Here is a 15,560-nt window from a genome sequence, read left to right as displayed (position 1 = left end):
CTTTACAACAACTATAACTTTCTCAGCAGTCTTTCCAGTAGAATAGCTACGTTTAGTTGGTTCATTTATTATGATGAAATAGGTTAGTAACTTCACATGAATTAACCGCATTATTTATGTCCTTAATATGAGATAGTTTGTTGGCTTAAGCTTAATGGAACATGAGGCAATGAGATGGTGAAGTGAGAAGATGGACAGAGTTGGTAGAGGGGGCCATTACAGTTTGAACGTGCAGTTATTTTTATTTTTAGATTCAATACCTAGAGAGTGGAAGAGCTTATAATTAAAGCTCTGATACCATTTAGAAATCTCACATAAATAATTAAGAGAAATTAAGAATGTATTGGATATGTAAAATTGTCGAGTACATGCTCCTTATATATTAGTGAATTATAGAATTCTAGGCATGCTGCACTTAGAGTTCTACTACAATATAAATACACAATTTACAAGAGTAGTGATTGACTACCACTGCTATACATATAACTTATCCTAGTCGATTTCAACTAGTATAAATCATAGCAGCCTAGTCAACTTTTAGTAGCCTATTCCTAGAATGATTCTAACTCTATAACAATAAACTCACACATTAATTATAACATGTTGTTCAATCTGTTTCATATCTTGAGCCTTCCTTATCTTCAACATGAGCAACATAGCCTAAAACAGAAGAAGTGATTTTCTTAATTTCATAGCTATATAGTTATCCAGAAAGTCATGTTGCTTATTATTATTTAAACAAGAGTCATAATAGGATTGACCTACAAATGTTAGAATCAATGAACTTTGGATATCATTTGCGAGTATAGAGAAAGACTGAAAAATGAAGGCACGCCACCACCACAACATACTCAATGCAATCCCTTAAGTGAGGTTGGGTGTAATGCCTCAATTCTTGAGAAATTACTTTTTTCATATGAAATGACCATTTTGCCCTTCCTCCTGAAAACTTTGTTTGAAAGGGATGATTGGTGTGGTTTTCGATGCTATCGGATGCATTTTTAGTGATTTGAGACGTTAAGTGGAGTTTTTATTGAGATAGTTGACTTTAGTCAATATTCCAAGATCCAAGCGTTAGATAGAAATTCCATCAATTTCATTGCGTCTAAAACATTGAGTTTGGTCTAGTTGAGTATTGACTTGGAGACCTAAACCTTAGAATTCATTTTTAAAATTTAGGCTAAAAGTTGAGTTTTAAGCCTAAAAGGGTCCGAGAGGGTATTTTCATCATAACAAACTTTTTTCAAAATTTCAATTATAGAGTTTGAAATATTAATTTTAGTGGGGTAACATATCAAGTTTATTTATATCGGACCCCAAATAATTTCGAGGGTCCGTTCGGAGACTTTGAGTTTGGAAATTTGTTGGTTTCTGGAGCAGGCATCAGCACTCTTCATGTTTGTGACCATGTGGCCGCGTTCTCGATCACAAACAAACCTCTCGCATTTATGATGCTCAGTCTCCTTATACCTCGCGATTGTAGAAAGGGTTCTCACATTCACGATGCCCAGTTCCTTTGTGTTTCGAGATCATGGGGGCAAGTGGTCCGCGACCGTGATAGGTAAATCATGCCTGAACAGGGTCAAACTCAAGAGTTCATCCCATTTTCTTATTTCCACCATTCTTCATTGTTTGGAGTTTGAGGGAGACGAATTGTGAAGAGATTTTGCGAGAAATTTTATTTGGGTAAGTGTCTTTTTCAGTCCTAAATCATTTTCTATCAATTTTATCTTCCAAAATCATTTAAAACTCAATATTTCAATGTGAGTTTTGGGGGGGTTTCTCTCCCACATTTCAAAAATTAGTTTTCTTTGATTTCAAACCCGATTCTTGCTCAATTTTAATAGGGTTTTCTACCATGTACTCCTCTTGAGGCATAAAATTGAATTTCAAATAAAATTTTAAATTTGCCCTTTTCATTTCTGAGGTAATTTTTGATTGAGTTTGACCTTAGTTCTAAAACCTTGAAATATGGGTATCATTGGACTCTTTTTGATGAACTCTTTCCAATTTTGATAGTTGGTGTTCATTTCGAAATCGGTGTTTGAGAGTAGAGCTTCGATTAGAGTGTTCAAGCAAAGTTTCGGTCTACGAGATAATTTTGGCTATCCTTGTTTGAGACTGAGATTGGATAATTGATCATTATTATGTTGTAGACTTTGAGATGAGGTCATAATGTGATTTGAAACTGTTTTTTATATTGTGATGCCTATGTGGGGGCTTGATTATACTGTGTTGTCCGTGTGGAGGCTTATTTGTGCGGCTTAGCCCGTGTGGGGGCCTTATTTGCTATTCTATTTTCTTTAAGAGTATGTGATTCATGATTTGCCTATGAGAGAGGCTTATGATATTATTTGACTTGTAATTCTTGTATGAGGAGTTGAGTTAGGGATTTTGATCGCTCTTGAGTAATGAAACATTTTCAAAAAGGGTCAACTCTTATTTTAATATATCTCCTCCCCATTACTATCTATTTAAGGGTGTATATCATATTTAGGTTGAGTTTGAGAACTTTAGACCTTATATTATATGCTGATTTGATTATTGCCCCCATGCCATATGTGTTGTGATATATTCATCCTCATTCATCATATCATTTATCTTGGAGAGTTGAGAGATGTGAAAATTCATTTTGAGAAAGAAAATGAGACACTTTTTTATATCCTTGACCATGAGTTAGGTGGCAAATTGATAAGATACTGAGATTATGATTTAGTATATGAACTACGAGTCCTCCATGGCTCCTTGTCTAGAAGCCTTAGCTCGACAAGTGTATACGACAGTTTGTGCGATAGTTTTGATTCCACCGTACAACCACATCATTATATCATCTTATTGCATTGCATTGAATTATTCTTTGAATTATTTGACTTATCTGATCATACGTGATATTGAACTATCCATATATGTTTACTTTACTCACGCCGTTTTATATAAATTGAAAACACCGATGTCGGAGTGAGATTTTTCTATGTACAGGTAGAAGTGTATATTAATTTATCTCATAAATTTGATTAATTCCTTATACTCAGTCAGTCAAATCTACTAAGTACATATGGATTGTACTCATCCCTACTTCTACGTCCCTTTTGATGCAGATCCTAGTCAGGGCATTCCAAGCGAAAGTTGATTTCCTCTAGTGGAGAGTGTTATATAGGATTGGTAGTGAGATCCTATGTTCTGGATTTCCATTCGTTCCATCTTCTACTTTTAGTCTTTATTATTGTTTGAAAACTTGTGATGTATTTTGGATTCAACAATTGTATTAGATGTTCTTTATACTTATGATACCAGGTTTTGGGATATTTCTTTGTTATACTTATTTTCTTTTTATTTGTGTCCTGACTTCCCCTTTGAGAGTTTTGTATGTGATTTACTATTTAGCTTACTCATCAGGTTGAAATTTGGAATATGTGTCATCATGACCTCGATTTTTGGGTTGTGGCATTAGGGGACGATAAGATGTACGTAGACCTTAGCCGTCACACCATATGGTTCATTATGATGTTATTGTACATTTATAACACGAGACTCTGGTTCTTCAACCATTTGGTACTGGTTGATAATTCACTGTCTTTGTTTTTTCTTCTTGATAGAAAAACAAATAATTTAGTAATTCATCAAGTTATGTTTTCTCATTACTTTTTTCTTTACTTTTATTTATTTTGAGTTTATTGTTGACTACAAACTTAAATAAGTTTAAATCCAATATAGAAAATAAATAAGAAAAAGTTAGACAACTCAAATTGATTATTGCGATTTTTAAGAGCTTGAAAACACATAAATGGACTTTGTGACTTATTGAAATTTTTTAACAAATTGATAATTGTTGTTTGTTGGGTGAATCATTTCAAAGTTGTGATTAAAATTTGAATCTATTCGATGAAGATTTGACCCAATTCAGACAGAGTTTTATAGTTGAAATTTGTTGTGATATGAAGGTGAAGTTAGAAGTTGTTGAAAAGTAGTTAGGGGTAGGATGGTCAGTTGCACAGGTTAGTTATAAAAACATTTCTAGTTAGTTGAGAGGAGTTAGTTACTAGCTAAATGGAAGGTCTATAAATAGCATCTCTACTCATTGTATATTCAGTATTTGAGCTCAATCAATAAAATCTCTCACAAGTTAGTTCTCCATCTTTGATTTCTCTGATTTTACATTTTAGTTCATTGTATCAGAGCCATCATAGTTAGTATTGTGAAAGTCCAATTTGTTACGAAATCAAAGAATCAAGCATCTGGTTCTTCGATTCATCAAAGCTCAAGTTGATTGGTAGGTCATAGCTTGGAATCTGCTTTCAACATTAGAAGATTCAACTCAGTTTTTGCTTTCGCGATAACATTTTTTTTAGGATCCAACAATGGTGACTGATAATGCAGTAAGGGAGGTACCTAACAATGGCTAAAACACTGGTACATCATCCTCTCTTAATGGAAATTTTGTAACAAGTCAAGGTATTGACTATAATCGCCCTCTATTCATTAGTCCTACAGATGTAAGTGGAATCAATATAATTTCATTTAAGTTGCTTAGAATTGAGAATTATATATTGTGTAATTGATTAATAAGATTTGCTTTGCTGGGTAGACATAAGCTAGGTTTGGTTGATGGATCGTAGAAAAGAGTTATATAGTGAAGAACTATGGAGACAGTGGGAAAAGGTCAATGCAATTATTTTATTCTGGTTGATGAATTCAATTTCTAAGAACTTGCTTAGTGGAATTGCATTTATATCATCTTCCCTGGACATTTGGAATGATTTGAAAGAAAGGTTTGATAGGATAGATAGATCTAGAACTTTCAGTCTACATAAAGAGATTGCTTCTTTACAACAAGGTACTTCCTCTGTGTCTGCATATTATACTAGACTCAAACTCTGTGGGATGAATTTGAAGTTTTAGTGCCAGCTTCATGTTGTAATTGTGATAAGTCTAGAGGTTTTATGGTACATATGAATAGGCAGAAGTTATATCAGTTTTTAATGGGATTGAATGAGTCATATCGTCAGCCAAGAAGTCAGATTTTAATGATGGATCATTTACCTACTATTACTCAAGCTTATGCACTGATAGTAGGAGATGAAAGTCAAAAATCTATTATCACTAGTACTAGTAGTCTGCGCCTGAATACAGTTGATATCAATACGGAAATGAATTCAGGAGTGCCTCAGAGATTCAAAAAGAATTTTTCACTGGTATGTGATTTTTGTAAGTGTAAAGGTCATAGTAAAAAATTCTATTACAAAATAGTAGGATATCCACTAAATTTTAAATCCAAAAGAAAGGTTCCCAATGCAAACTCAACATTGGTTCCAAATGACACTATGCAATGTCAGTCTGATTAAGTTAATTTCTCATATAGAATGAATACCAGTGTTCCAGTATGTAAAACCCCAAAAATTTCTACGCCAAGACCCAAACCATTTCTCATAGGCATATAGGATCGAACTCGATGAATTCTAGTTGTATATATGAGTTAACATCAATTACTAAGTAATTTAAGGGTATTAGATGTGATTTAGGGTCATAAGGGATCCCTAAAACTAAGACAAGTCCAAAGAATTCGTCTTGGCTAATTTTCCGAATGAGTTCATATAAGGGTCAACTTCCAATGACCATAACTCCTATAATATAGCGAATTGGGTGGATCATGACCTATCAAATTAAAGGTCTTTGAGTCTTCTTTCCAACGCCACCAATATTAAAATTTTTGGAGTTCGGAGTCAAAAGTTATGACCATTTTACCACAGACTACCTTTGCAGAAATTGTAGGCAAACTAGCCTCAGTAGTTTGGGTGCTGGCGCGTCGCGCCAGCTATAGCGCCAGAAGTATTTTGGCCTATTTTTCAGATTTTAGGGTCATTTTAGTCATTTCCTGTATTGTACCCAAAGTGAGGTCGTTTTGGGGACTAAATTGACCCTATCTAAAGATCGTAAACCTTCTAACTCTCTCATTTTCTCACAATTAGACTCAATATTCTAAACTCCTCTCCTCTCAAACTCTCCCAAGAGCTTCAAGGCAAGGTTAGGGTTTTCAATTCAATACATTCAAGTCTCCATTCTTCCTCAAGTTCTCATAGAGATTTTATGTCCCCAAGGTATGTGGGTTTTCATCCATGGGTTCTTTCACCCATGGAGCCCAAATATTTTCTCAATTTTGTATATCAATTTTAAATGATGAAATCTTATGTTATTTTACATAATGGTTCCAAATGCATAGATTATGGTATATTTAAGTTTATTTACTCCTATTAGTATATATATGTGTATTGACTCTTAATTTCAAGTGATGAAAAATTTTAGGAATTTTCATACTACGATTTCAAATGTATAGATTCTTGGATATTTGAAGTTTATTTACCTATATTGACTTATGTTGATTCTTATTTACATGAAATGGATAGTTTATCAAGTTACTTATATGAAGGTTTGAAAGTAGTTTTAAAGTGCATATGGTGGATTATTTTTAAGATGTTTGATTTGATACATTCATATCACTCTCATGCATACAAGTATTCTTTAAATGTATTTGAAAGTTATATGAAATAAACCCACCTAGTTTTCTTATATTGAAATGAAGTTGAATTGAAAGTTTGACTCCAAATAAAAGTTTATGAAGCAAATGCCTATGTTTAAGGGAGTCTTGTGAAATGAAATATTTTTATGAAATGCTTGATTGATGAAAGGGCTTCTTAGCCAAAGTAAGGTTTCAATGTGAAAGGACAATTCTCACATTGAATCAAATGAAATATTTAAGGTTATGATATGACATGTTTGACCTCCCTATAGGCCGTCAATGCTTTTGAACATTTTTCCAAAATAGAAGGTCTGATTAGCATGGTACCCGGAATGCCATCACTGATTATAGACCTAATTCTCTTATAAACCAAGGTTCATTAGTAGAACGGTAAATAGAGCATGGTAGTCATGATGATATTATAAACCAAAAATTTTAATAAGCTATTCCACCGATGATGATTTGATGTCTAAAGTTATATAAATGCTTATGTTATTATGATACTTAAATGTTATTCTACTGAGAGCTTACCTAGCACCGAGCTGGACAAGAGGCGAATACCTATGTCCTAGAACTACGTGCCACCATAGGTATAAAGGAGATAGAGGCGAATACCCAATCTCTAAGAGGCGAGTACCCGAAATATCAAGTCTTAGTGGTGAGTACCCAAGTCTAAGAACAAGAGGTGAGTACCCGGTTCATACAATAGCTTAGTGGATCCACTTAGGCATGACGAAGTCTACCTTGGCAAGTAGTCTTCCCCTTTCTTTCGATGTAGGGTTAACATCGGGACTCCATATTATAGCTCACATAGTTTATGTCGGATAACGGTCGCTCTCACAAAGGTACAAGGTCCCTCTTCCAATATTTAAGATGTATCATATGATGTCTACTATGTCTATCACAAAATAAAGTATATGGTTTCTTATAATGACTCATGACTACCTCTACAATATTTAAGTTTCTTTTATGAATCATGATGGTTTCTATATTTTATTGACTAAGCTTCATAACTCCAAATGGTATTTCGAATGAATACAAGGTTCTAATATGGTCCATTATTTCACCTTATTGTATAATGATATATTGCATTGCATACTCACATACTTAGTACATTCAAAGTGCTAACGCATACTTTTGCCTACATGATATCACCATGTAGGAACTAATGTCACTCCCCGACCTCCTTCTCGTGGCTAGCTCAAGTTAGTTGAAGATTTCTTGTGGTGAGTTCCCATGTTTCGGGAACGACATCCTTTTTATTCTAAGCTTGTGTTATGTAGAATAGTAAGACTTTTATTAAGGCATTTCTTGACACTTATATTGAGGGTGAGCTAGGGACATGTGTTAGCCTCCGCCAAGTCTATTCGTAGAGGTATGTTTGGACACAAATGGAAAATGTTTTTTTTTATTTTGCTTATTATTGTATGTCATTACCAATAAAATGCTTAATTAATGCTAAGAGGCTTGGGTGAGGACCTCTGAGTGTCTCATTCGCCGTGTCACGTCTAGGCCCTAGGCTTGGGTCGTGACCCAGTAAATGGATGGAAGGGCAAAGGGAAAATTGATCATCACAATGAAAATGTTGTAATTGCAGCTCAAGTAATTGAATCCTCTCAAAGCAAAAAGTTTGGTGAGGTAGAAATAGTGGTAAAGCAACTGCTACAAGGATGCACATTCTCAAAAGAACAATATGATCATACTATTCAGATGTTGAATACAAATTAGCATCTACTGCAAACACTACAGGTAAAGCTTTATTTATTTCTGAAAATAGTGAAATCTGGATTGTGAATACAGGTATTACAAATCATATGGTGTCTAGGTTGGATATGCTAACTAAAAACTCTATTACAAAACTTGATGTTCCTAAAGAAGTAGGATTGCCAAATGGTGGTACTACTCAGGTTACTCATATTGATTCTTGTAATTTGTCACCTGGTAGTGTGATTACAAATATTTTTCACTTAAGTACAATCTAATGTCTGTCAGAAAAATCACAAAGAAATTAGGATGTTTAGTCTCCTTCTTCCCTAACTTTTGTGTTTTTCAAGAGTTTTATAGTGGAAAGGTGAAGAAGGTTGGTAAAAAAGAAGGAGGTCTATATCTGTTATGGAGAAAATTAGTTCAATAGGTTGACACTAATAAAAAGGAGTATGTCTCAACTGTTGCCAAAGTTCAGTCAGAAGTTAAAGAAGTTCTGTCAGAAGATAAGGAATCAGATATGATCTTATGATACCAAAGATTAGGGCATATGTCTTCAGGAATACTTAGTAGAATCTTTTCCCTGATTAATCATTCTATGTGTAAGGTTTCTAAGTGTTTAGTTTGTCCATATTCTAAACAGACAAGGCTTATGCTTTTTTCTAGTAGTGTTAAAAGTTATAATTGCTTTGAATTGATACATATTGATGTATGGGGCCCTAATTATACTCCTACTATTGGCGGCAACAAGTACTTTTTCACAATAGTAGATAATTTTTCTCGAATGACTTGGTTATTTTAAGCGGCGGATGATTGGTATGCAGGATCGGTTGCAACGGTTTCACATTCATGTGAATCAAGAGATTGACTTAAAGGGCTTTTCAACTTTGCTTCATCATAAATTTGATGCATGTGTGTCTCTCACAGTGTTAATTCAGTATGTTAGGAACCAGTTTGGAAAATCTATCAAAGTATTAAGGTTTGATAACGAAACTAAATTTGTTAATTGAGTTTGTCAAAATCTGTTCAAGGATATGGGGATCATTCACCAAAGTCCTTGTCCATATAATCCTCAGCAAAATAGAGTGGCTGAAAAAAAACATAGGCACTTACTTGAGGTAACAAGAGCTTTAAGGTTTCAAGCAAAAATACCTTTAAAATTTTAAGGACATGTGTCCTAGCTGTAGTTTATTTGATCAATAGGTTACCTAGTAGAGCTATCAACTTTGAAACTCCCTATGAAAGACTATATAGCTGTAAACCAGTCTTTCTCATTTGAGAACAATTGGTTGCTTGTGTTTTGCCAAAGTTCTTACTAAGCATAACAAAATGATGCCCAGGTCCAGGGCAGTAGTTCATATGGGATACTCAGAAGTACAGAAAGAAGTATAGAAAGGGTATATCCTATTTGATCTAATTAGTAGGTCATTTTTTGTAAGAAAAGATGTCCTTTTTCGAGAGGACCTATTTCCTTTCTCACAGGAAACTAGTTCCAAGCAAAAGTATCTATTTGTGGATACATTGCAAGGGTTAGAAGTTATGTTTCAAAATATCACTAAGCTAGCACCTGAGACCATGGGTTATGAGGTAGTTCTTGATGTGTCAGATGAGGTAGTTTCCTACACAAATGAGCATCTTGATGGAGCACTAGAAGATAGTTATGTGGAACATGTCTGTGTTGATACAACATATATATTATCCTCCACCTATGAGCTCCATACTTCAATTATTGATCATATAGATGACAACTCAATGTAGGATGTCCTACAAGAGCCAGTTCCACTTAGAAGGTCTACTAGAAACAAACATACTCCTACATAGATGCAGGATTTTATCTCTTTCAACATCAACAAGGAAGTTGGTAATCCACTATCCAACTACAGAGCTATGCTCACATGTCTCCAGCATACCAATGCTATATTGTTGCCACCTTTACAATCAGGGAACCAACTACTTATTCAAAAGCTGTAAAGAATAAAAGATGGGTAGATGTTATGCAAGCTAAAATTCAAGCCTTAGAGAGCAAAAAAACTTGGGAAATTACTCAGTTGCCAAAAGGGAAGAGGCCTATAGGTTGCAGGTGGGTCTATAAAGTAAAATACAAGTCCACAGAGGAGGTTGAAAGATTCAAAGCTAGGTTTGTTGCTAAAGGATATAGTCAACAGGATAGGGTAGATTACAAAGAAATTTTCTCACCTGTGGTTGTGGTTAAGATGGTGACAATTAGAGTTGTAGTTGCACTGGCAGCTTCCAGACATTGGCACATTCATCAGATGGATGTGTTCAATGCTTTCCTACAAGGAGATTTAGAGGATAAAATTTATATGAAGCTTCCACAAGGGTTTGTCAGTCAAGGGGGGAAGGTGTGTAGACTGACAAAGTCACACTATGGACTTAAGCAGGCACCAAGACATTGGAATCATACTATAAATGAAGCTCTTATTAATCTCAAGTTTAGACAGAGTCAATATGATCACTCTTTATTCATAAACAAATCAGAAGAAGTCATCATAGTACTTGTATATGTCGATGACATGCTAGTAACCGATAGTAGTTTAAAACTGATTGAAGAAACAAAGAAAGCACTTCAATAAGCCTTCAAGATGAAAGATCTAGGTGAGCTGAAGTATTTTCTAGGCATTGATTTTACTGGATCAGCATAAGGTATCTTAACGCACCAATGAAAGTATGATCTTGAACTTATAGCCGAGGTTGGGTTAACAGCAGCTAAGCCTGCAGGAACTCCCATTGATATCAATGTCAAACTAACATCTAGGCAATATGATGAACAGATGAACAAAACTAAGGACATTCCCGATGATCCTTTGGTAGATCAAATAATGTATCAGAAATTAATAAAGAAACTATTGTATCTCAATATGACAAGACCAAACATATCTTTTAGTACTCAGACTTTAAGTCAGTTCTTGCAACAACCTAAGAAGTCTCATATGAATGTTGCACTGAGAATAGTGAGATATTTAAAGAAACAACCTGGACAGGGGTTGTTATTGTCCAGCAATTCAAATGAACTAATTACTGCCTTTTGTAATGCTGAATGGGCTTCATGTCCACTTACCAGGAGATTTGTAACTGGCTACATGATTAAAATGGGTAGTTGTATGGTGTCATAGAAAGCAAAGAAGCAAACTACTGTGTCAAAAAGTTCATCTGAGTCTGAATATAGGATTCTAGCCTCCATTGTATCAGAATTAGTATGGTTACTAGGTATTCTAAAAGAAGTTGGTGTTGAAGTTCAACTATTAGTTCATGTATTCAGTGATAGCAAGGCAGCCATTCAAATAGCTGCAAATCTAGTGTATCACGGGAGAATTAAACACATCGAGATTGATTGTCATTCCATAAGAGAAAGACTGCAACAAGACCTAATCACAGTGAATTATCTTCCTTTCAAAGAACAACCAGTAGATATTTTAACTAAAGGATTGACAAGATTTCAGCATGAACACCTTCTATCCAAGCTAGGAGTTTTAAACATTTTTGCACCTCCTAGCTTGAAGGGGAGTGTTGTGATATGAAAGTGAAGTTAGAAGTTGTTGAAAAGTAGTTAGGGGTAGGATGGTCAGTTGCACAAGTCAGTTATAACAATTTTTTTAGTTAGTTGAGAGAAGTTAATTGCTAGCTAAATGCAGGTCTATAAATAGCATCTCTACTCATTGTATATTCAGTCTTTTGAACTCAATCAATAAAATCTCTCACAAGTTAGAGCTCCATCTTTCATTTCTCTGCTTTTGCATTTTAGTTTAAAGTTCCTAAAAGACAAAAGCCAATTTTTTTATATAAGTTTGTATATATTGTATAACAATGGACAAATTTGTATAAACACATCTTATATACTATATTATTCATTGTTATACAAGGTTGATGTGTCTAAAATAAATGTATAAAAGTGTATGCCGTGTATAAACACTATTGCAAAAAATTGACTATGCAGATGCAAATTAAAAATAGGGAAAATTACTCGGATTGGCAAACATTACTACTATAAATATGCGATAAAGGTATAGTTTAAATTAATTACACGAATTGGTTATAGTTTAATAAAATTTGCTATTATATAAATCTGGGGGTTCATGTACAAATCTGGAAGCGAATAAATAGCGAATATACAAATCTCTAAAACAAATCTGGAAGGAATATTTACAATTTCTTTGAAAATCCAATTTGTATAATGTAGTGAGATATACAAACGAGATAGCCCAATTTGTATAATGCAGCGAGATATACAAACGTTAATGACCATAGCAAACATAAATATAACTATGGAGAGTAATTAGAAAAACTATACCCATAGAAAATTATTAAGCTTAATATATTTGTCATTTCTGAAATTTTTTCTTAAAAATATGGCTACGTAGGTTTAATAGTTTGTGTTGGATAGTATGATTTTGAAAAATGCACTTTCATTTAAACATGTTTCATTAGTTCATTTGGCTCAATCATAAATAAAACGACCCAATCGGGTTAACCCAAAACAACTAGAAAGTATTTGTTCATACTAATTCTTCAATGTTTCATGTTTTGTGTCTGAATAGACTCAAAAGACGATAATAATTCTTCGTTCGACTGATTTTGGATCTTGATTCAACTTAGCTTCTTCATCTATTGACTATAGTAGATTAGAGAGAGGATAGATGATTGTGGGTATCGAGGTTTAAGGAATAATTAATAAGGAAGAGGATGAAAGGTTTTAGGGTCATGAATTTTAAAGAAGTCTGTCAAATTTGGTCATTTGAAACTCGTCGGCCAAAAGCCAAAAATCAAAACCTTTTTTTACTTGACTTGCACGTGACAGGCACCATATCGGTTGAATCGGTGTTACGCCGGTCGAAACGTAGGATATCCAACTTCGACAATAATGAATAAATAAATTTGGATTGGTCGAATTATTTATAAGTTGAGACAAATATACATGTGATCTAATAAATCATTACCACCTACTTAATTAAAGCTTCACATATGTCATCTCATAATAATTTCGTTAAAAAAGACGGACATTTGTTAACCGTGAAAGGGTAATTAAGGTTCCAATAAGTGAAAGGAGGAACCTTTTTAATCTGAAAATTAATGTTAAGGGCAATCAGGGTTCAATAGGTGGAAGAAATGTCATTTTAACCAAAACATTTAAAGTTAAGGACATTTGGAGTCCAGAAAGAGGACAAATTAGAACCATTTTTTTAAACGCTAGAGACATTTTAAACTCCTTTTAGAATATTATATTTGAAGTAATGAACCCTCTCATTAAAACTCAAATAACTAGTAAATCTGCCTCTACATCACACAGTGATTTATAGTTTCAACAGGAAGTATTAACAGAAGTTTGCCTAAGGAAAAAAGGAGGATCCCAAGCATAAGAGAACTTGACAGTATACTTTGGTGGTATGGAATTGCCATTGTTGACACTACATGTGTTGTTTCCCACAGGCTTGAAAATAGCTGGATCCACTGGTTCAGTTGTCTGAAAACCATTGCAAGACAATAACAATTTATTCATGGGGCAATTATCACAATTGTTCACCACAACCACATTCCACTCTGGCTTTCCCATTATTTCTCTTCCACTCCTTATTGTTCCAATTGTTATATCGTTCAAACCACAACTACAAACACCTACACAATCAAACAAAAATTTCTCGTATTATATAAGAGAGAGTTGAAGCTGAAGCTGAAGCAGACAACAGTCCGTGCCTAGCAAGGGTTTATCCTCACTAGTATGTATATAAATTGCATTAACTCTAGTTGAATCATGGTGATCTTAACAATAAAAATCAGGTCTAAATAAATATTTGAATTGCCCATTGTATTGTTCGTATGCTACTCTTTTTCTATCCTAAATAAATATTAGTGCTTTTGAATAATTATATTTGCATCAAAATATATGATATTTTAAAGAAATACTCCTCCGTTCCTTTTTATTTGTTAAAGTTTGACTTGACAAACTTATTAAGAAAATAATGATTGATATATTGAGTTTATCATTTTACCTCTATTAATTGATAGAGTTTTAAATATATTTACTCATTATATTATATTAACTCAATGTTAATAAATTGAGGATATAATAGAAAGAAAAAAATTGTGCTTTCTTGATTTGTCAAAATTGACAAATAAAAAAAATTAAATTAGAAAATATTTAACAAGTAAATAGGAACGGAGGGAGTAACAGGCTAGTTAATGATTTGGCATGAGGACTAAGCGTACTTGCATTTGTTTTTAATTATTACTCACTCCGTTCCCTTTTACTTGTCAATTTTTGACTTGACACACCTATTAAGAAATCAATTATTGATATGGTGAGTTTATCAGTTTACCCTTATTAATAATTAAAGTCATAATCCAAATTTCAAAATATTTTGATATCAAAGATTTTAATTTTCTCAATAAGTTGAGGGTATAATAAGTAAAAAAAAAAAATTTAATTTGTTAAATTTGACAATTAAAAAAAAATTAAATTAGAAATTTTTTGACGGAAAAGGGAGTGTCTAAATGGGCACAGTTGGCCTGCCACGGTAATTGAATATGAAACATTTAATTGAAAGATTTTTTTTACCATGAATAAAAGAAAACCTGAAATCCATATTAAGAAAAGGATATTCCATCTTGACCAACTTACTCATTAATTAATGAAAATGTTACAGTGTAAAATTATTATTTTCAAATGATTAGGGTGTTCAGATCAGTTTTTGTGTATCTCGATTAATTCGACGTAATATCTTCCACCTTCCACCAGTAATATGTACTAAGTGATTTTGTTCATCAAGGTTAGAACAGATGAGAAGAATTGAAACGCTTAATATTTTTATTTCTATTAAAATTTAATCCTAAAATCTCATGACTGTCAACTATTTTGTTGACCACTAAATTACACCTTCGGAAAATGATCCATCTTGATTTGATTTATTTGTTTGGGTTAAACAAATGATGACACATGTCTTATTACCCGAACGAATATTGAAATTTTGGAATCTCTAGATCCAACAAAAAAATTATTCATAAATTAATAAAATCTTTTTATTAATAATCTCTAAAATTCTCTTCAATTTCCTTCCACCAAAAATAAATAAATTAGCTAGTAGTGCCCCTTTTAAAAGAGTAATATTACAAACCAAGAGTGATATGAATAGAAAATAAATTCATGATTATATATGCAATAAAATTAACTAATTTTTAACCACAATGAAGTTGTTACTAAAATAAAAAAGGCATAGGCATTTACCTTTGCTAAGAAGTGTAAGGAGAAGGAGAGTGATAGAAAGCTTAACAATGGTTTCCATTAGGGAAATGATCTCTTTGTTGATGTAGAAATTGATTGTGGCTTCTC

At 33.3% G+C, this 15,560-nt stretch overlaps 1 protein-coding gene across 1 annotated transcript; it reads right to left on the bottom strand.

Annotated features, from left to right (window-relative positions):
• Positions 1–13,485: 13,485 nt before the first annotated feature.
• LOC129877445 (uncharacterized protein At1g05835-like) lies at positions 13,486–15,560 on the bottom strand. Its single transcript, XM_055952945.1, has 2 exons — positions 15,456–15,560; positions 13,486–13,849 (listed from the first exon to the last, which is right to left on the bottom strand). Exons 1-2 carry the CDS (start codon positions 15,511–15,513, stop codon positions 13,536–13,538), a joined length of 372 nt encoding a protein of 123 aa, XP_055808920.1. The 5' UTR covers positions 15,514–15,560; the 3' UTR covers positions 13,486–13,535.

The sequence above is a fragment of the Solanum dulcamara genome, chromosome 12, assembly GCF_947179165.1.
Source record: "Solanum dulcamara chromosome 12, daSolDulc1.2, whole genome shotgun sequence".
NCBI lineage: Eukaryota > Viridiplantae > Streptophyta > Magnoliopsida > Solanales > Solanaceae > Solanum > Solanum dulcamara.
This window is presented reverse-complemented; position numbering and strand designations above follow the sequence as displayed.